Genomic DNA, 23,820 nt, shown 5'->3' on the forward strand with positions numbered 1-23,820 from the left:
CATGTACATGAATAAGGAAAGGATGTATACAAAACTAATATAAGATATGATTTCATTGATATCAGTGAGATATACTGTTAATACCCCCTTCAAGCGAATCAGCGGATCTCCAACACGTAACTGCATACGAAATTGTTCAAATACTGGACGTGGAAGACTTTTGGTAAAGATATCCACCCGTTGAAGCTTGATTGGAACAAAAACAAGTATATAACTTTGTAGAGGAAACGAGTTCTCGAACAAAATGATAATCAATGTCTATATACTTCGCTTGTTTATGAGAAACATGATTTTAACTAAGGAAGATACCATGTAAGATGTAATAATATCACCACAAATTGTGGAGACGATTTTATTGAATATATAATACAATACATGTACATGAATAAGGACATGATATATACAAAACTAATATAAGATATGATTTCATCGATATCAATGAAATGAGAGATTAAATTATCTATTACATTTTATATCTATAAGTATTCTTACACATTAATATTATAACATATGTTACCATTCTATATTTACTTAACTATTTCATAAAAAGTATATTAAAAATATATCAAATAATATTAAATTGAATGGTAGAATGATGACACGTGTCATAAAGTTAGTGGGCAACCAGAAATATTTATATGTATAAAAGATAGGAGTGAGATATATTGTTAATATAGTATAAGACCCTAAAAATACCAAACTAATTAACTTTTGAGTACCTAAGAATTTTATTATTTCCATTTATTGACATAAAATCTTATTCATTACATACAAATTCTTACACCGTTATTTAGAAAGAACTACGAACAATACTAGAATCAACATAATCAACAGTTGAAATATCACATACATAAGGAGTAATGTTATACCCTTCTACCGATTCTCCTAAAAGTATCTTTATCGGAAATATACCATAATTGTCTATGTTTCAGTTTCCATGAAATATCTTTTAAGATGATTGGTAGAAGAATCTAACCTCGCTCGTAACACAATAAAATTTTAACACTTGTAGATTTTTCCAAAAAAAAAAAAAAAAAAGAATAAAACTAAAATAAAAAGATATTGTGACTTTGTGAGTGTCATCGGCATTGATCATTTCTTCCAGGCCCACCATAGTAAAAGTAAGTGCCCCATTGACTGCTGCTAGAGCTTTTAATGTTATAACAATTGTTGTTCTCGGCTAGAGTCGATATATCATGAGCTGAGATAAGACTGTTATCTGAATCAACTATCTCTAGGTTTCGAAAATAGCTTGCTTTTCCAAACCCATCTTCTGCAAAATGACCCGACCCCATTCCAGTGGATGTGTGTTCACCATTTGCTCGTGAATTCACGACCTCACCTCCCCATTCCACCATTGTTGCTCGATCAGCAAGATGTGTGAATAGCTCTGCCGGCCAATACCCTACTAGTGTGTTCTCTCCGAACCCCATCCACCAATTCCCAAGTTTTGGATCCTATCATTTGTAAAAAATTATATGTTAAACCAAAGAATCATTAGGTAAAAATGTTTTAATTAATAGTAAGAGAAGATCTTGTATGCAAGAAGGTTTTTTACTAATCTTTAGATTGTTTTTCAGGTCTAAGAAAAAAGAAAATAAAAGATACTATATGTTTAATATATAGTTTAACTTTTTTTTTTTTTTAGTTTGTAGATAGAAACTTGAAATTTGAAAGTCAATTTGAATTGTTGATTTCTAATGAAATCAAATGTTTACTACTATTAGTTATGAGTGATGGATTTTCTTAATTTCTTTGTTTTCTCGAAGTAATAAAAAATCATTTGTTTAGAGATATTATTCGTAAAAATATTGTAAAATGTTACCTTCCAAATGACTATGGTAACATCAAATTGGCTTCCTTCGAATTCAGATAGCGGGGAAATAGCAGCACCAATAGCGATTCGGCTATTGGTCTGTATGAATCCTGAACATAACAAGTTGTAACATCCGGTTGCTTGATATGCATCACTCTGTACATGTCGAATATGAAATGATTTAGCTCATCTCTAGCTAACTTAGTTGTATAAGAGAATTTGAGTACAACTATAATCAAAGTAGTCAATAATATTCATGAGCTCCAAGAAAATAATAATTGAAATGTACACTTATTGTAAAGGGTCATTTTCGTGCTACAATATCTTATTATTCGGTATAGTTAGTAAATGAAAAATCGGACCACCAAAAACTTTAAAGGAAGAACATGGAGTTGTTTGGGATCGTAAATATTATTCTTAAATGTGTTGCCATACCATCAAGCACCACGAGCCCAATATGTTGTCCATCCAATTCACCCCAAATTTATTTCTTATTTAACTCTTTATCAATAATATGGCTAAATTTTTATTTTAACCTTTATCAAATATTTAACCATATTACCTATGGTTAAAATATAAAAAAATTGTAAAAAATATATATATGAGAGAGAGATATTACCGTCCAGTAAGTGAATAATCGAGGTCTACTGTCACCATAAAGTTCCGGACTGACCTGACTAGTAGAAGAATCAAGGCTTTAGATATTGCATTACATCTATTTATGTTATAAAACAAAAAAAAAAGTTTGACAAATATACATACTTTAGGTGTCATTCAAATTAAAATCAATACATGTAACCATTTCGTTTCGTTGTAATTTAAAAATCATTGGTTTCAACTTCAAGATTCATTTAAAATACTTCCACTATTATTAAAATATTAAAACTCGATAACGACACTAACCCAAACTTCAATGGAGGTTGACAAAGTCATAACTCCATTTTTTCGATGTCAAACACACACTCACACACACAAATACACACAGTGACACACACATACACATTTTGGAAATATAAAAGAAGTATAGAAGGGGGTGTACGTACCTGCCATCCAGCTTCAATGCTATTGAGATCAGAGCCATCGAAAGACCCGGAAAGAACCCAAATCTGGGAAAGACTGAACTCATTAATCACTTCTATCTTTGGGTCCCACACGTTTATTGTCGCTTTTGCCCCGTAAATCTCACTTGATGTTCCTGTGTATGCTATTGCATGCTATCAAAAACGAAATACCCACCATTAATTAACTACTAATCCATATAATTTACAATCTCCAAAACTATAAAAATAGCACCAAATTCCATATCTTTTATAACTATAAAAAAAAATCAAGTTTCTTCAGGTATAAATTTGTACAACAGCTTGATACGAAAATAAATTAAGGCAACATTTCATCAAATTTACAAAGTTGATAATTAATTTTAAAATGTTATCTTATATATTTGTACGAAAGTACCATGTGAAATGGATATAAAGTCAACTGCTTATTGTTGTAAGGAAATGGTTTACTTGGAGTTTATGCAAAGCTTTTCTTTGAGTAGCGTTTAATAAACGTATTCACGTGGAAGCTTCCCATAGGCATATGGTCAACTTTATATAAAATCTGGTTAACATTTGATTAAGTTGTATTTTTATAATTAACATACATTATTTATATTATATATTATATAAATATTTATGTACAAATATATATTTACCTCATGCCCGTTTCCACTAACCACATCAGGTGCATCAGCACGTCTCGCAAGTGGTGCATTACTACGTCGTTTTTTGCCAAAATCATATAGGGAATTTGATCTCAGAACATCGTGCACCGTGCTCCGTCGCACCGGAACTGTCCCTTTGGGACACTTTTTACCATTTTGGTGCCACATTTGCCACGCATCTCTTCTTATATACCCTTCATTTTGACTAATATTTGCAGATTTGCCACTAGGATCTTCCTCCTGTGTTTTCACCATTGATTTCACCGTTGGCATTTTTGGTGGCACTCTCTGCATAAATTGAAATATTCATTAATTGATTTTGTATCTAAATATGATACAAGAATGTTAAAATTAAATTACTCCATTTATGGATGGTATTAAAAGGTTGTTGGTAGTTGAATGTTGAAACGTTTGATGACAAAAGCCGACCCATAAGGTCTATCTCTTGTAAAATGTTGCATTTTACGCATAAAGTGTACAAATTTTAAAACAATATGAACAAGAGAAAGATGGGATTTTTATAATGGAAGTAGATGTACAAGATTTTATTAATTGTGTAATAATGTAGAAGCTACGAAGCATATAGAAGTGTGAATTGTACCTGGATTTTGTGGGTTTTGAGGAGGGGGTGATCGAATGCTGGTTGTTTTCTTTTATGAACACAATCAATAATATCTCCATCTGGGCTCTAAGAAAAGTAAACGCAGAGGTATTTATAAGTCAGGTTCATCTTTAATGGTCATTGTACATGCGATTAATGCAATTGTTGAAGATACCTACATGTACACATTTTCCATGCATAATGGCAAAAATGAAAGTACAAGTGGTTAATGCGGGATTAATTACCTGAATGGATAAAACGGGAGGCTTGTTGAGGTTATCCAAATGCTTCTGAATCCTTGAAAGTCTCAAGGTTCCTACTTTTCTATACTTGGTGTAATTCATACCCCAAACAGATCTACCATTGTTGAAGAAAAGAACAAAGAAAAGAAGCAAGAATACAAGTCTTGAATACAGATTGCTGAATCTAATAACCATTTTTTCATGAACTCAATGCATGCCCAGAAAGCAAGAACAAGAACCCTAATTTTCTGTATCTGGAATAAGAGCTTTTACTGGAAAAAAACACAAAAAGTTTCAGGGCCAAGAAACTCTTATGTATAAGGTTGAAGAAGAAAGAAAGAAAGTTGGAAAACGACAGTATATGGGTTGTGTGTAAATGCAAAGAAAGGGGGGTTGGTTTGGCGCAGAAGAGCACACAGCTCAAACAATAATCATGATTGTACTCCTGAGAACTTCATAAAACCTGTATCTGTGTGTGCATTTGAGTGTGTGAGTTAATGTAATTGTCATTATGATGATTCTTTGAAGGAAAAGGAAATTAATGGCATGCACCAAATTGTTTAAAAAGAAATAAGGAAAAGGGCAATTAATTGGGTGTAATTAAAACACAGACCTACCCACCATTTATATTTAAGCTTACAATACTTCAATACCAGCATCTGCTTCTATCCACCTCTCAACATTTGCCATTAATGTTTCCTTTTTTATATCATCACAAGCAAACCTTGCGTAGGATGTATATCATTTGTAATTTAATATTCTCAAAGATCGAAACAACCGATATATATATATATATATATATATATATATATATATATATATATATATATATATATATATATATATATATATATATATATATATATATATATATATATATATATATATATATTAGTTTATAACCTGTAAGAATCATGGTTATAAAATTAATTAAACTTTCTAAGTAAAAACTTAAAGCTATTAATTAATTATTTTAAATAAATTATTAATTAAAATATATTTTTTAGTTATATATAAAATTATAATAGTTGATTCTAATAAATACGTAAAATATATATCATCTTATAATTTGTATAGATTTTATTTTATTATAATTTGTATAGATTTTATTTTATTTTTATTCTAATGTTATTAATTTAATTTAATTAAAATGAGATTTAAATTTTTAAATTTGAAATGGAGAATAAATAGATTGATAAGTATCATGACATTAATTATAATGCCTAACATGATGATATATGACAAAAAACTACTCTTTTATTAGTATATATATATATATATATATATATATATATATATATATATATATATATATATATATAGGGTTAGGTTCATGTGAGACAATAGTATTTTGTGAGACAATGAGACAAAATCTTGACGACTCATCTTGAATAATCTAAGGCTAAAATAAAATCATATTATACAATAAGGAAGCACAAGGAGACGATGACATTTTTGCAATTAAATGGAACTTCAGGATTAGAATAAGGGTGCGGAGGAGCAGTAAGGGGATTTTACTATCTATTTCATTCAGGTCGTAAACACTTTTTATATCCTCTTCAATCTTCTTCATTCTGATCTGCAAAACCCTAAGTAACCTCGATACGAACACCAAAATTCATCTTATTCAATCTCGATCATCAACATCTTCTACTTTGTTCTGATTCGGAGTTTCAACATTGTTATTTTGATTCAAAAATCGGATCAAGTTCTCGAGCATCAACATTCCTGAATCAAATGAAATTAATGCTTAGTTTTACAACAAATGGATCATTCTACAGAATTAGATTCATATGTTGCATCAAGAGTTAATCCAGGTGACGTATAATACTATAATTTCTTCTTGATTTTATATTTGTGGGTGATTTTGAGTTAAAGTATTCTAAGTGTCGATTTTATAATATGTATGTGATTATGAGTTGATGTATTTATCTATGAGATTTCTTCTCATTCTGATTCTACTTTGCACCAATCTTCCAACACCCCCAATAAAACCTTAAAAATCATTTTTGATTCACTGTCATTTTGATTTTAAACGTTTTTATTCATATTCTGATCTTGAATCATGTTTATGCCAATCCTTCAACTGCTACTTTTTCTCATGATTCTTAATTGAGGAAAGATTCTTCTCATAAGGTAATAAAAGATTCCATTGACTCATTTTTGGCTGCTAACAATTTCAATGTTAATAAATCTACAATGCAAGCTATGTTATTACGCACAAATGAAGTTATTCACAAAATCTGTAGAGATATTCTTGGAATTTGAATTATAATTTGATTCAAGATCTTAGTTTGTTTGGTTTATCTTATTAGTTTCATACTTCTAGTGTCAGTTAGGTGTTTGGTAAATTTAGTGATCGCCTGCTAGGTGTTCGACATAATTCACTATGTATTGATTTCATATTTTCTGCAAGAAAATTGCTATTGAAAATGATAGAATGTTATGCAAACATAACTTGCTTCCTAAATTGATTTTAGATGTTATTTTGTTTGACTAATTGGATCATCTAGTAAATATTTAGTGAAATGTTGTTTAATAATTTGATATTCTAAGTTTTCTAGTTTGATAAGTAATATGATACTTCTTAATTTGATTCAGATGTTACTTTGTTTGATAAATTAGATGATCCAATAAAAATATTAGTAAAATAGTCTTTAGTAACTTAATATTCTAGGTATTATGAGTTGTAAAGTTAGGCGTTACTTCATAAATTTGATTTTAGATGTAATTTTATTGATTAACCAGATGTTACTGCTTACTTTGATAAGTCAAAACTAAAATTTTGAGAATTTGTTATTCTATCCTAACATAAGTAAATTAATCTCTTTATGTTTTGGTTCGATAATATTTGATTCAGATTTAGATTCTACATAATGTAGATTCTAAATCATCTCTTGTAATAGGCTTTAGGAAGTTGTTAAACAATTTATTCTAATTTTGGAATTATTTTTCTGAAATTTATATTGTAGCTATGGTTAGTCTTGCTCCTGATCACTATAGCTTGGGCTAGAAATGAACTTCTTTATTGTAGTTTCGGTTAAATATTTTTGAAATTATTTGTTGTAGCTAGGGTTAGAGTATGATACACATTGAAAGCTAATGAAATTTATTCTGATGTGTTCTTAATGTGACAGATGGAAATTTATTCTGAAATAGTAAGTGGAAATGTGAAATATTGACTTGGGTAAAGAAGGTTTTTTGTAGAATAAGAAACATACAAAATAGTTATGCTTTGATCAATCAGATTCCAATTCCATAAGAAAGTAATTGGCGAAGCAAATAAATAGGGAAAGGTTGATAAGGATGGTCATTAAAAATGATGAGGGAATGGATCCATGCAAGAAACATACTGGAAGGACGTGAATAATTTTTTTAGAATATTTGAAAGTCTTTGATTATGAATAACATGGTAGTGTTTTGTTTGTTTAAATATTGGTTATCTTTTTTTTTTTTTTTAAGTTTTGAACAATATGTATGATTGTTTCAATGTTTAGTGAATGTTTCACAGAATAATAGTCATGGTTAAAAAATAGTTATATTTTGACCAATCTGAAATATCATGCTTTTATGATCAAATGTTCATTTTTTGTTATAGTTCATGTACAATATTCTAATAGAATGATATTATATGTTTTCTGTACATTTATAATATTCTATTAGAATAATGTTAAATGTTGTTTTTTTTATAGATTTATATGTAATGACCTTTTTACAATAATGTTTTAGAATTTATAGATATACGTAATGTTAATAAAACCTACTTACTGTGTATATGAGGAATATTCTAATAGAATAATTTTATAGGTTGTATGCTTATGTATAATAATTCTATTTGAATAATGTTATATGTTTTAGAATATTAGATATTACATATATTATATTTTTATGAACACTGATATAATAGAATATTTCACTAGAGAAAAGTGGTCTAATGATCTTAAGGTCTCAAAAAAATTGACATTTAGAACATTCAATTAGAATATTGTTAAATTTTGTTGGTTTTTATAGATTTATATGTAATGACCTTTTTACAAAAAAAAAAATGAATTTATAGTTATATGTAATGTTAATAAGACTTATTTACTATGGATATGTAGAATATTTTGATAGAATAATTTTACAGGTTGTATGTTCATGTAGAATAATTCTTTTGGAATAATGTTATATGTTTTAGAACATTAGAATATTATAAATATTATATTTTTATGAACACTAAAATATTAGAATATTTCACTAGAGAAATGTGGTATCATGGTCTCATAGCCTCACAATATTAAGGTCGTCTCATTTGAATCTACGCCTGATGTATGATGTTGATAATCTAATTGAATAATTTTATAGGTTTCTTGTTAAATAATTTCATTTATTAAATAAAAATAATATGTATATGTAGAATATTCAAATAGAATAAAGATATGTGTTATTTGTTTTCATAAATGTATATGTAGAATATTCTACTAGAATTATGTTAGAGGTTTTTAAATAAATAAGTTAATTTATTACATGAAAATAATGTGTAGTATATGTAGAACATTCTATTATAATAATGTTATATGTTGTTTCTTTTTGAGAGGTTTATACATAATGGGCTTTTTAAAATATAACACTACTTAATTATATCAACAACAAATATCAATGTAGAATATAACACATAACAATAACCAAATCTAGAATATTAGTCATAGTAAGAAAACACATTCAATTACATCATCATTTATAAACGTGTATTAGAATATTACACTTATAAATTATTAAAAGTAGAATTATACACTTCAATAAGATATCAGTATCATCAATATAGAACATATAATAATAGACTATATCATTAAATATGTGCACTATATCATGTATCATATTCAAAAAGAAATATGAAATTAATTGAGTAGTTCAACATACAACAATCAAAGTAGACTATAACATTATATATATGTACATGTAGAATATCCAGAATCGAAACTAAATAATCATTAGTTGAAACAAGTTCATTGCTTGTGTATGAATCTTCAGCACCATCATTAATTTGACCTACAAAAAAGTATTCCATTAATATTAATTATTGTATAAATATTTACAAAGTATTCTAAACTTAATTTTCAGAATATAGAAGCACGTATGAGTAATGTTTTCCAATTATTCTAATCAAAATAATATACTATTTACTATGTAATGTAATAAAAAATATGATGAAATGCGACCAAGTACCACTTATGCTTCATGCTAAACTGGTAGAAATTCATCTTTTACTTCACATACTACTGACAAGGAGGATAGTAACTAGCCTAAACCTTTCACTCGTATAATCAAAATAATAAAAACAATGAGGAAACATATTTCAAGGTTCAAGCTTCAAGCATCAACATAGTCTGAGATTTCCCTACAATGATTACACCAATCTTTCATATATGCACCATTTAGTGTACTTCTCTAAATATGATGGAAAAAGAACAACATTTATATCAACAAGAATATGATTTAATCATTTAGAGGCAAACCAATGATAAAACATGTTCCAAGCTCCAACTATCAACATGGTCAGATATTTCCCTACAATGCAAGCACCAATCTTTCAAAATCTTTCAAACATGCATAAATATACATCATGATACTTAAAATAAAACATAAAACATACTATTATTCTAATCATAATAATATACAATTCTATCATGATTTAAACAAAATTATGCTAAAATCAATCTTCAGCCATTTGTGTTTGAAAAAAAAATCATATTTAAACAAAACTGTAGTGAAGCTAATATGAGAAGCAAACATTATATCATTTTTCACCAATTTTGAATCATATTTTGTAAGTATATACATATTCTTAAAGAGGACTTAAGTCATAGGAAGGAGGGAGTGATACATCATACTCATTATTCATTCAGGACTTTCATCAAACAAGTAGAGTGTATTTTTAGTTTAAGAGAATTTGTTCAATAATAATAATTTATGTACATACGTCATTAATTTATAGAAAGAAGGCATATTAGTTCAAAGATTCGTTGTTGTTGCTTGCTTTTCTTTACGTAATATGTGTTCAAATGCGCAAGAAAAAAATACATCGTTAAAGAAAATTATTAATAGCTGAAATCAAAGCCACTAATTGAGAATACATCTAAGATGACGATGAATTGCTGAAATCACAGATTTGATTGTAAACAAATTAATGCTTGAAAACTATTGGAAATCGATTTCAATTGATGATCGATTTGCCGATGATGATGATTTGATGAAAATCATTGAATAGACTAACAATCAAAACTTGAAGTTCTTGAATATCATAATTTTAGTTGCGATTTCATCAGGTGAAAGAGATAATTTTCTGTGGAGGATTTGATTTATTTGGTTATGATTGAGAAAACCATCAGATAAAAGGGACGATATCTTGCTACGTTAAATGATGAATAGGAGATAAAGAATGATTAGTTATTTTGATTAGAACATTGACTAAACTGCCCCTAAAAACTTAATTAGGCACCTTAATCTTGGTTATTTTTTAGCCACAAGATAAGTTTTGATCAAAGGTTAACATTTGGTCCTCATGTCTCACAAAATATAGGTGGTTTCAAATGAACCTCTTATATATATATATATATATATATATATATATATATATATATATATATATATATATATATATATATATATACACTATTTGGTAAAAAAAAACATTAATCTTCTCCGAATCTTATGTCTAAGTCATATATGGACTAAAAAAAACTTATGTAAATGCACAATCAGCAGTACATACAACTGCTGATTGAGGTCATCAGCAATCATACAAAAAAAATTATCAAATCTTTTTTATTTTTAGCCTATGGCTTAGCCATACCATTTGATGAAGATTGGTATTTTTGGTGTCAAAAAAAGATTAACTGATTATGACTTCACAAATTCTCACAAATCTTTTTGTTTTCAAAAGAACCTATATATATATATATATATATATATATATATATATATATATATATATATATATATATATATATATATATATATATATAAGTTGAGAAAAAGAAATCAATATGACTTACCCATTTCTATCTTACTGCAAAATCGTCGGTCGTATCACATATGAATCCATGAATATAAATTTATGTACAGTGACATATGAATCCGCCACTTCTTTTCTTTTCTACCACTTACTAACTGCCACTATCACCACCAGTACCACCACCACCACCACCACCACTGACATCGTTACTATCACTACCACCACCATTATTATGGTTGCTACCACCACCGTTGTACCTCCTACTACCTCCGCCACCATGCACGCCAAAGCTGATACCATGAACCATAGCACCATAACCACCGCCACAACTACCACTAGCCACTGACACCATGTTAGCCGGCAATTATCATATTCATATGAATAATAATTTGTTAACAAACACATACTTATTCTCTCTCTCTATCTCTCTCTCTCTCTCTCTCACACACACACACACAAACACACACACACACACACACACACACACACATATATATATATATATATATATATATATATATATATATAGAAAGAGAGAGAGAGAGAGGGAGAGAGATTAAATAAGCATTTTTTTGGAAGGAAGATAAGAATTATTTTTAACATATTTTTTGGCAAACAAAACAAATAAATTATTAGATGAATAAAAAAAATAATATGATTCACAAATTGTTTCCCCCTAAAAACATATCGGTAATTCATTTTTACGATAGTTTTCTTCATATTCATTAAAATTGTTATAAAATTAAATTTTTTTTCTTGATTTATTTAAAAATGAATTATCAACATGTTTTTTTTGGAAATTTGTTCTGGTAAATGATCTAATGAATAATTTTGTTTGTTTAGTAAAAAATAATGTATATAAAATTTTTCTTACATTCCTATCAAATTTTTCATTCTTATTTGATATTCGATATATATATATATATATATATATATATATATATATATATATATATATATATATATATATATATATATATATATATATATATATATATATATATATATATATATATATATATATATATGCACACCAAAGGACTTCTAACCCTACGATATTAGGTATTGCCCTTCGTAATTTAAGTCGTGGGTTCAAGTTTTATCGAAGACATATGTGGATTTTAGGAGTAGTTTTAGATTAGATTTGTTTGTCGTTCATTCTCTTTTCTCTCTCTCTCTCTCTCTCTCTATATATATATATATATATATATATATATATATATATATATATATATATATATAGAGAGAGAGAGAGAGAGAGAGAAATTATGCTAATTCTCCCTGTGGTTTAGTATAAATTGCACGCTTGGTCCCTAACTTATTTTTTCTATCTCTATTATCCTCATATTTTAATTATGTAACGCGACTATTCCATATATTAACAATCCGTCAATTGTTACCGTTAGACACCCGACGTTCCTTTCACGTTGGAGGTATAATAGTCATTTAGCATTGCCAACGCTCTACCAACAAGAAATAAAAGACGAATTACTTATCTTTATGATCGAACACAAACATTCACAGATAAAACCTTTGAAAACCCTTGATCGAAAGAACCCTACATTTGAAGACGACGATGGCGCCTTGGAGGATACGTGCTACTATGGATGAAATTGACGTTGCTCGTAGATATGGTAAGTTTTCACTTCCTTAATCTATGAGTAATTTAAACATAAAATTATGTGAATGATGCTTCTTCCCTTCAATCTACAGTTGGACGTCTTATAATACTCCTTATCTGATTACACCATGGTGGACAGTTTACACAGTTCCCTAGAAGAAGGGTCATCAAAGGCAAGCAAAATTACATTGATTTACTAGACATTGACAGCTTTTCCATTAATGACATTGATGAGATGATGGAGGAACTTGGGAATATTGATTCAGACCAAACGCTTGAATATTGATTCAGACCAGACGCTGCTCTAATATCATTTTTTGAGACCATTTTGTTGATTTGGATTTTGGGTTATTTGCTTTGGGTTCTGATCAGGATGTTCACCATATGGGTACATATGTTGGTAACCAAAAGATAATAGACGTATATGATGGGTTTTATTCAAAAGAACAATCCTATGTGCTCATACAAAAACCCTAAACCTTGGATCTAGGTTTCTCTATTGTACATGCAATTCATCCAAGACTTGAATACCCTATTCTAGCATGCATTGAAATCGAAATCTATAATAAACTAGTTTAGATGATACCTTTCAATGATTGCAAGAATCCTTTTATCTTCAAGAAGCTTAGTGCCACAAGCATAACACCTCTAATGGCTCACAAACACCAGAAGCAAGAGGATGATCTAGAAGAGAAAATGAGAGAGGCTAATTTTGGCTATAGTAACTCTAGGGTTATTGGTGTAGCAGAAACTTGAAGCCCTGGGGTCCCTTACATGGCTGAGCGGCTAGGGTTTCAGTGAAAACCCTAATTGGATGACTTAGACCCTAAGAAGCTTAAGAACCTTCTGGAATAAGGCATCCTAGGACGATTTCAAGATGGGCTTCATCTTAATTTCGTCCATGCCCTAATTCACAAGGATTCACAACCCAAATCAACTATCACACAATTGACAGTTCCAGTCTCCTTTATTTAATTAATCTCTTTTAGCCACAAAATTAATTCTTAATTAATTCTTGTCTAATATTAATTAAACTATATGATTTCTCTTTTAATATATTATTCATATAATACATCAATAAACCATAATAACCCCTCTCTCTCTCTCGCTCTCTCTCTCTCTCTCTCTCTCTCTCTCTCTCCTTAAATCATCCTGTCAAGTTGCTTTGGTGAAGACAACCCATATGAACCATGCACAATCCGGTCAAGTATATACCAAATATAGTTACGCGCTTAGACACTAATCCAACAGTCTCCCACTTGGATAAGTCTAGTAACTATAAATGCAAGTACAATCCAATTAGCAATCGTAGCTCTCAAAGACATTATCGAAATCTGATCTTATCAGTAACCTTTCCTTTAGATAAGGGATCATATAGTCCTCCATTCTAGATATCGTGCAGACATTTACATGTAACATAGTCATACTTGTTGTCCAATATTTTGTTTCTCGATCTCTGATTTTTCTGACATGGAACTTAATTGAACACATCAACTCAGTCTTGACCAGGGCCAACGCATAAGTCAAACCTAATCATCGAGGGGCCCATATATCGCTTTTATCCACTTAGGATAAAAGGACTTTGACTAATATGCATTTACCATTCACTCATTAAATCATGCACAACAATGCGTTTTATAACATCAAGTAATAGATGCGTTTATGCATTATCAATGCACAACCAACTTGCAAATAATAAACCATATATCTAGGTTTTAAGACCATATGATGTTATCATCTTGCGATCACTCGTGATATATTCCATGAAGTGATACCAGCAAGCGCGAGTTTAGTCCAATGGTCAAATCATATTCATAAGAACTCATAAATATTGCAGCAAACCTTTGCTATGTCTAATACAGTTTAGAAAATCTACAAACCAATTCATGACAATCTTCTTTCATACCTAATCCCAAAGAATGAGTGACTGTGGAACGTTCGAATAATCTTATTATTCAGGAAGTCAAAACATGCAAAGTGAAACAATTGGTAAACAATCAACATAAGATAGTAACTTTACTTATAAATAATACTCCTTTATTTAATCATCAAATGTCAATTACATTTATCTATTATATGTTTCGAAGGTATCTAGTCTAAACTAATATCGTCCTTCAACCCGATGCTCCTAGCGTGTTGCAAGTGCTTAACCCTACTCAGTCCCTTTGTAAGGGGATCTACTGGGTTATCCTCTGACGATACACTCTTCACTACAAGGAGTCCCTCTTGCACCCGATATCGAATAAAATTATATTTTCTGTCGATATGACAAGATCTACCATGATCCCTCAATTCCTTGGTTAAGGCAACCGCTCCTTCATTATCACAGAAAATTTCCATGGGATCCTTTATGGTTGGAACAAACTCCAAGGTCTCCAATGAAGTTCTTCAACCATATCTCCTACTTTGACGCTTCGCTCGCCGCTATATACTCTGATTCACATGTTGAATCAGCTACGGTCTCCTGTTTGGAACTTTTCCAAGACACTGCCCCTCCATTAAGGGTAAAGACCCAACCCAAATGACAACAATATTTGTCGCAGTCAGTCTGAAAACTGGTGTCACTATACCCTCACACCCTTAATTCATCACTCCCACCGAAGACTAGAAACTATTCCTTGGTCCTCCGAAGGTACTTAAGCATATTCTTAATTGCAGTCCAATGTGCTTTGCCAGGGTTCCCTTTCTATCTGCTGACCATGCTCAAAGCGAAGGCCACATCAGGGCGAGTACAAGTCATCGCATACATGATCGAGCAAACTGCAGAAGCATATGGTAATCGACTCATCTCTGCTATCTCGATTTCGGTACTCGGGCTTTGAGTCTTACTCAACTTGGTATTACTTTGGATTGGTAACTCCCCCTTCTTGGAATTCACCATACTAAAACATTTTAGTACGTTGTCCAAGTAAGTATTCTGACTAATTCCTATTAGTGTTTTACTCTTGTTTCTCACTATCATTATTCCCAGAATATAGGCAACCTTTCCGAGGTCCTTCATAGCGAAACACTTCCCAAGCCAGGACTTGACTTCCTGCAACGTTGGTATGTCGTTTCCTATGAGTAGTATGTCATCGACATACAATACGAGGAAGCTAACTATACTCCCACTGGCTTTGACATATACACATGATTCATCTTCGCTTCGCAGAAAACCAAAATCTTTGACTTTCTCATCGAAACAAAGATTCCATCAGCGAGATGCTTGTTTCAATCCATAAATGGACGTCTCAAGCTTACACACTCTATTACGGTGCTTTGCAACTACAAAACCCTCTGGTTGATTCATGTAAACGTCCTCAGCCAACATCCCATTAAGGAAGGCAGTTTTGACATCCATCTTCCATATATCATAGTAATGAAATGCAGCAATGGCTAGCATCACCCTAATAGACTTTATCTTCGCAACCGGTGAGAAGGTCACATCATAGTCAACTCCTAGAGTTTGAGTAAACCCCTTCGCAACCAATCGCGCCTTATAGGTGTGTACCTTCCCATCCATGTCGGTCTTCTTCTTGAAGATCCACTTGCACTTAACCGTTTTACGACCTAGCACATTATCAACCAAATTCCAAACACGGTTGTCATACATAGACTGAATTTCACTGCCCATGGCCTCTTTCCATTTTGTAGACTCCGGGATTGTCATGGCTTCCTTGTAGTTATTAGGTTGATCCAAATTTATTAGTGTAATGTCACTAATAAATGTATCACCTTCACTTGTTATATGAAAACCATACAACACAGGTGGAACACTAACTCTACTGGAAAGTCTAAGAGGTAAGGATTCGTCAATCGGTTCAAAAGGAGTTTCCTCCTCGGGTTGAGTGCCAACATTAGAGGTTCCTTCATCGCTCGACTCTTGAAGCTCTTCAAGATCGATTTGCCTCCCACTATCCTCTTGGCTTATGACTTCTCACTCTCGGAAAACCCCTCTCCTCGCAACGAAGAAACCATCGTCACTCGGTATATAAAAGAGATATCCAAAGGACTTATGTGGATAGCTGATGAAAATACATCTCTCACTATGAGGCTCGAGCTTGTCGTGAGTCTCTCATCTTATAAAAGCCTCGCAATCCCAAACCTTGATATGTGCCAACGAGGGAGCTTTCCCTGTCCATATCTTGTAAGGTGTTTTGGCAACCTTCTTTGTATGGACTAAGTTAAGGATATGGGCGGCCGTCTCTAAGACATACCTCCATAATGAGATAGGTAGTTAAGTACGACTCATCATAGAACAAACCAAGTCTAGCAAGGTTCGATTACGCCTCTCAGCCACACCATTCAACTGCGGTGTCCTAGGTGGCGTCAATTGCGAAACGATTCCGCATTCCTTGAGGTAGTCATGGAATTCAAGACATAGGTACTCTCCACCTCGATTGGATCGAAGCATCTTGATTTTCCTGCCCAACTGATTCTCCACTTGTTGTTTAAACTATTTGAACTTTTCAAAGGTTTCTGACTTGTGCTTGATTAAGTAGATATACCCATATCTGCTACAATCATCGGTAAATATCACATAGAAGTAGCTCGCATCCCTTGTGGTGGATCTAAAGGGCTCAAACACATCGGTGTGTATGAGATCCAATAAACCTTCACGCTTTTCACAAGTACCAGTGAAGTGTGAATTTGGTCATCTTTCCAAGCAAACAAGACTCACACACATCATCGTCCCTAAGGTCGAATGACTACAACACTCCATCCTTTTGGAGTTGAGCTATGCGTTTCTTGTTGACATTTCCAAGACGATAATGCCACAAGCATGCTTTGTCCAAACTATTCGAAGATTTGATATGCAACACATCATTTCCTAAGTTGTCTACAACCATCATAGTTTCATATATTCCATTACAAGGAAATGCTTCAAAATAGAAAACACCATTAAGATAAGCATTAATAGAATCCTTTTCAATATTAAATGAATATCTAAATCCTTGTCTATACAAACCATGAAAAGAAATGATGTTTCTTTCCATTTCTGGAAAATACCAACAATTATTCAAATCTACTCCTAATCCATTACTAAGCACTAAAGAGTAAACTCAAATCTTTGTGACAAGCGACAATCTTCTATTCCCCATGATCAAGTTTATCTTCCCATGCTTCACATCACTAAATGTGAAAACCACATCTTGTATCAAGTACCCAAGAAATATCATGTGATGAATCATTAGATTGAATAGTATAAATACATGCGAAGGACGACTTGATATTCTGATCATTGATGTCTTGCAGATATTTCGGGCAGCTTCATTTCCAATACCCTATGTCGTTGTAGTGATAGCACTCTGTGTCCTTTAGGTTGGAGGTGGGTCCAACGAAACCAACCTTGGTTCCACTAGAATAGGTGCCATCACTGGAATTTCCCTTATGGTGGCTCTTTGAGGGAGCCTTCCTCTTCTTGCCCAATAACCAAGACTGGGGAAGCAGTAGGAGTATGTGCAAAAAACTTGTCCTTGAGGTTACTCTCAACAGTCCTCAATAGACCTTGCAGCTTGCTCAACGTGGCCTCCTCTTTGTTCATGTGGTAGGTGATGCGAAACGAGTTGACGTAGGGTGGCATCGAATGAAGAATGATGTCCATCGCCAGATCTTCATCGAAGTTAATATTTAACTTCAACAGTCGGTCAACATACCTCTTCATATTCTGTAGATGAGCAGTGACAGACTCTCCGTCTCTCATCTTGGTTGTGATCATCAAAGTGATGATCTTGTACCTTTTCTGCCTCGTACTTTGGTGATACCTTTCAACCAAGTACTGATGCATTTCATAGAGATAGAAGTCCTCGTAGCAATCTCTTCGGGAGTGGCAGTGTTCATGTCCACCTCTTTCAACTCCTTGAAGGCAGCAATCTCTTCGGGAGTGGCAGTGTTCATGTCCACCTCTTTCAACTCCTTGTTGAGGATATACTCTTTGTCCTGGTAGCGGGTGACAATTCTTATGTTATGGATCCGATCATTAGAATTGTTTCTGTCAAAAATCACCCTCCCACACAAATTCATGAGTGAGAAAGAGCCGGAGGCGTTTGAGCTGTAAAGGTTGTTGTTCAAGTTTGACATCTGAAAAGGAAAAGAGACAAAGTTTGATTCGATAAGAATCCCTAATTAAACACACAAATGAAAAATTAGGGCTAGGATCCAATAACATTATGTAACAACATAATTTTTCAAAATAATTTTTTTTATTTCTTAAAATCATAATTTCATCCAAATTAACCCATAAAAATACAATGTATCATAATCATAATACAAAACATGTCAAATCCGAAGATCAAATATATCCAAATCCGCCTGTGTGTGTGTGTGTACGAGTCATGTCGGCGCCTTCCGACGGTCCTCGTTAGTACCTGAAAGACATAACACAACAACTGTAAGCATAAATGCTTAGTGAGTTCCCCAATATACCACTTACACACATACTCCCTTCCAGGCCATGACCTTCCAATCCATGTGTCTCATGGGACTTCCGTCCTGACCCGATAAACCTTCCGGTCCCACTCGTTTCGACCTTCCGGTCCATAAGTCCCTAACCTTCCGGTCTACATCATAATGCCCTCCGGCCCATAACATAATGCATTCCAGCCCAAATCAAGCATAGCATACATATCGCATACAAAACACGCAACTTAACATACATTGCATATATCTTATAGCATACCAGACCTTCCGGTCACACATAGGTACCCTTCCAGGTACAGTATAGTGAGAAGACTCACCTCGTATGATGTTTAAGTTTCACGTGCTCGATATTTCTGAATCTCGTAACCTCGACCTAGCCTCGCCTAATCACATCGAATAATCATTCGAAATCATTAACGACTCTCAAGGCTATACTATATTCCTTCTAAAATTCCACATAAGGGTAAAAGACCATTTTACCCTTCCCTGACCCAAAAGTCCACATGTTGACTAAAACCCTAAAAGTCAATATCAAGCAGTACGCGGAACGTACCAGCTCCTATACGCGGGGTGTACTCTTGCATTCCAAAAACGGGGTACATAACCCCTTACGCGGCGCGTACTGGGATCACGCCCAGGGTAATTCCTAGTTTCTTTGTTCAGCACATCCAGGTCTTAAACGGTTAAGACTTACATCCAAACCTCAGATCTGACCCCTCCAATATGTCTTAAACCATAAAGTTGGAACCTTTATGCCTTTGCATGGCTGTAAAGCTCACTTTGTGCTCAAAACACCTTTACTCGTTCCATAATGAGACTATAACTCATGCATGCCACAAGATCCACGTCCAAGACTCGATTTTTATGACTCCTCAACACATTTTACACTAAAAAGGGTCAGATCTAAGCTTATGGAGACTGTTTGCACATAAAGTCTCCAACTTTGAACCAAAAAACCCTAAAAAAGGTCCAACAAGCAAAACTTATGAAGAACAAGGAAAGCTTTAAGCTTTTTACCTCAGGAAGGATCTCTAACCAATGTAGAATTTGGATCTACACTTGTTCTTCAACTTCTAGCTCCAACAATGGCTCCTTCTTCTCCTTCTTGACCTTGAAAAAACAACTTCAAGCTCGAAAACTCACACACAAGCTAAAGCACGAATCTCAGCTCTTCAAGGGCTCTCTCAAGGGTGTATGTTGGCTAGGGAAAAGGACTACATGTCCCTTTTATGGTGCAAGGCCACAAATTAGGGTTTTACATCTGGGCCGGTTACGCCCGGCGTAACCTTTGGTATGCCCAGCATACCCGGATGAACACGCGTAAAAATTAAATGCGCGAGTACGCGCGGCGTACGCCCCAGTACGCCCAGCATACTCACCAATTCATCTTTTCAACTTCAAGGGACTAAAATGCCAGCTCTCCAAAATAGAAGGGCCATAAAGCTAACCTGGATTTTGGGCTGTTACAATTCTCCCCCACTAGAACCAGACTCCGCCCTCGAAGTCTTATACTGAGAACAATTCCGGATGCTGCTCCCGCATTTCTGACTCTGACTCCTAGGTCAGCTCGGACTGCTTCCGATGCTGCCACTGAACCTGCACCAACGGTATCACCTTGTTCCTTAGAACCTTGATCTTCCAATCCCAAATCGCAATTGGTTTCTCAGCATAATTCAGGCTTGCGTCCTCCTGGATATCCTCTAATGGTACCACTGCCGACTCATCGGTAATACACTTCCTCAGCTGCGACACGTGGAAGGTATCATAAATCTGGTCCAACTCCGCAGGTAGCTCCAAGCGATACGCTACCTTGCCCACCCTCCCGATCACTCTAAATGGCCCAATATACCTGGGTCCCAGCTTGCCCCTCTTCCTGAATCAAATCACTCCTTTCCAAGGAGATACCTTCAGGAGCACGAAATCACCAACCTGAAATTCGAGTTCAGATCCTTGCTTATCTGTGTAACTCTTCTGACGACTTTGAGCGGTCAATAACCTCTGTCGGACCTGCTGTATCTGCTCTTTCGTCTGAAGCACTATCTCTGTACTACCCATCACACACTGCCCTACCTCGCCGTAGCAAATGGGGGTATGACACCTCCTTCCATACAACAGCTCAAAAAGTGGCATACCAATGCTCGAGTGATGCCTGTTGTTATAGGAAAACTCATCCAAGGGTAAATATGTGTCCCAACTTCTGCCGAAATCCAATACACATGCCCGAAGCATGTCCTAGAGCATCTGAATCGTCCATTCGCTTTGCCCGTCGCTCTGTGGGTGGTATGCGGTACTGAAATGCAGCCTCATACCCAACTCCTCGTGAAATGTCTTCCAAAATCTGGAAGTAAAACGCACATCTCGGTCTGAAACAATCGAGATCGGAACTCCATGCCGTGATACCATCTCCCTCGCTTATAACTCTGATAACTTTTCAGCAGAAGATCTCTCACAGATAGCAAGAAAGTGAGCGCTCTTCGTCAACCGGTCCACAATCACCTAAATCGCATCGACACCCCTGTCAGTCCTCGACAATTTGGTGACAAAATCCATGGTGATCTGTTCCCACTTCCACTCGGGAATCTCTAACGGCTGTAACTTACCATGCGGGCGTTGGTGCTCGGCGTTAACCTTGCGACAGGTCAAGCACCTCTCCACGAATCATGTAATATCCCTCTTCATACAGGGCCACCAATACTCCTTCTTCAGGTCCAAATACATCTTAGTGGCCCCGGGGTGGATCGACAACTTCGATTTATGCGCCTCCTACATCAAGACGGTACGCATTCCGACCATAAACGGTACCCAAACCCGACCCTGGAAGGTCATAAGTCCTCGACTATCGGTAACCAACTCCGATACCTGCCCGATCACTCTCTCTCTCTCATGTGGTTCTCCGGTCTCACAGACTCCACCTGGGCCCCTCGAATGGTGTCCCATACCGGAGTCATCACTGTCAATCTCATGCAAATATCTCGAATCGGGGCGCCCTTCGCCCTACAGCTCAAGGCATCGGCTACCACATTAGCCTTGCCCGGGTGGTACAGGATCTCACAATCATAATCTTTTACTACATCCAACCATCTCCTCTGGCGCATATTCAGGTTGGGCTGATCTATCAAATACTTCAAGCTCTTGTGGTCCGTTTATATTGTACACTGAACCCCATACAAATAGTGACACTAGATCTTGAGGGCGAACACTACCGCTCCCAATTCCAGATCATGAGTGGGATACCTCGACTCATGAGGCTTAAGCTGCCTCGATGCATATGCTATCACATGCCCCCTATGCATAAGCACCGCTCCCAATCCGAAAATCGATGCATCACAATATACCACGAAATCCTCCATCCCTTCCGGAAGGGATAACATCGGGGCTTCGCATCATTTCTGGCGAAGTGTCTCGAACGAGGTTTGCTGCTCCGGACCCCAAGAAAATGCAACACCCTTCCAGGCCAACTTGGTGAGTGGCACGACAATCTTGGAGAAATCCCTGATAAATCTCCGATAGTAGCCTACCAACCCTAAGAAACTCCTGATCTTAGAAGGTAACCTTGGCACTCCCCAACTCATCACAACCTTAATCTTGTCCGGATCGACCAATATCCCCTGCTGGTTAACGAGATGGCCTAGGAACTGGACCTCTCATAAGCAAAAATCACACTTGGAGAATTTGGCATAAAGCCTCTCCGACCTCAGAACTTTGAGGATCTCCCTCAAATGCTCTTCATGCTGCTCTCTGGATTTTGAATATACCAATATATCATCGATGAAAACAATCAATGATTGATCCAACATCGGTCTACACACCCTGTTCATGAGATCCATGAATGCGGCTGGTGCATTGGTGAGCCCAAAAGGCATCACCACGAACTCGTAATGCCAATAACGAGTTCTGAACGCTGTCTTTTGGATATCTTCATTCCGAACCCTCATCTGATGATAACTTGATCTCAAGTCTATCTTGGAGAACCAAGACGCTCCCTGCAACTGATCGAACAAATTGTCAATCCTCGGTAATGGATAATAGTTCTTGATCGTCAGGTTGTTCAACTCCCGGTAATCAATACACATCCGGTGTGAACCATCCTTCTTCTTGACAAAAAGGATCGGTGCTCCCCAAGGTGAGCTACTCGGTCTAATAAACCCCTTTCCTAATAGCTCCTAAAGCTGCGTGGATAACTCCTGCATCTCGGACGACACATGGCGATAGGGTGCCTTGGCAATAGGTGCCGCCCCGAGCACCAGGTCGATACGAAACTCCACCTGCCTCTCGGGAGGCACACCCGAAAACTCCTTGGGGAAAACGTCAGGGAACTCCCGCATAATTGGGACCTCATCAGTTGAACTTGGCCTCCCAGCTTCCACTCGTGTGTCCATCACATAAGCCACAAATCCCATACAACCTTGCTGTAAACTCTGCCTCGCCCTAGCAGCCGAACA

The 23,820-nt window shown here is 34.7% G+C and overlaps 1 protein-coding gene across 2 annotated transcripts; it reads right to left on the bottom strand.

Annotated features, from left to right (window-relative positions):
• Positions 1-818: 818 nt before the first annotated feature.
• On the bottom strand, positions 819-5,057 carry LOC145030799 (carboxyl-terminal peptidase (DUF239)). 2 transcript variants are annotated; one of them, XM_078979221.1, is made up of 8 exons: positions 4,986-5,057; positions 4,368-4,833; positions 4,123-4,209; positions 3,513-3,809; positions 2,860-3,030; positions 2,436-2,489; positions 1,826-1,972; positions 819-1,457 (listed from the first exon to the last, which is right to left on the bottom strand). In XM_078979221.1, exons 2-8 carry the CDS (start codon positions 4,557-4,559, stop codon positions 1,080-1,082), a joined length of 1,326 nt encoding a protein of 441 aa, XP_078835347.1. In that variant the 5' UTR covers positions 4,560-4,833; positions 4,986-5,057; the 3' UTR covers positions 819-1,079. The 2 variants fall into 2 exon arrangements, with proteins under 2 accessions (XP_078835347.1, XP_078835346.1); XM_078979220.1 differs by lacking the exon at positions 4,986-5,057 and having other exon boundaries at positions 4,368-4,954.
• Positions 5,058-23,820: the final 18,763 nt, after the last annotated feature.

This window comes from Lactuca saligna, chromosome 2 (genome assembly GCF_052625555.1).
Source record: "Lactuca saligna cultivar CGN05327 chromosome 2, ASM5262555v1, whole genome shotgun sequence".
In the NCBI taxonomy this organism is placed as follows: Eukaryota; Viridiplantae; Streptophyta; class Magnoliopsida; order Asterales; family Asteraceae; genus Lactuca; species Lactuca saligna.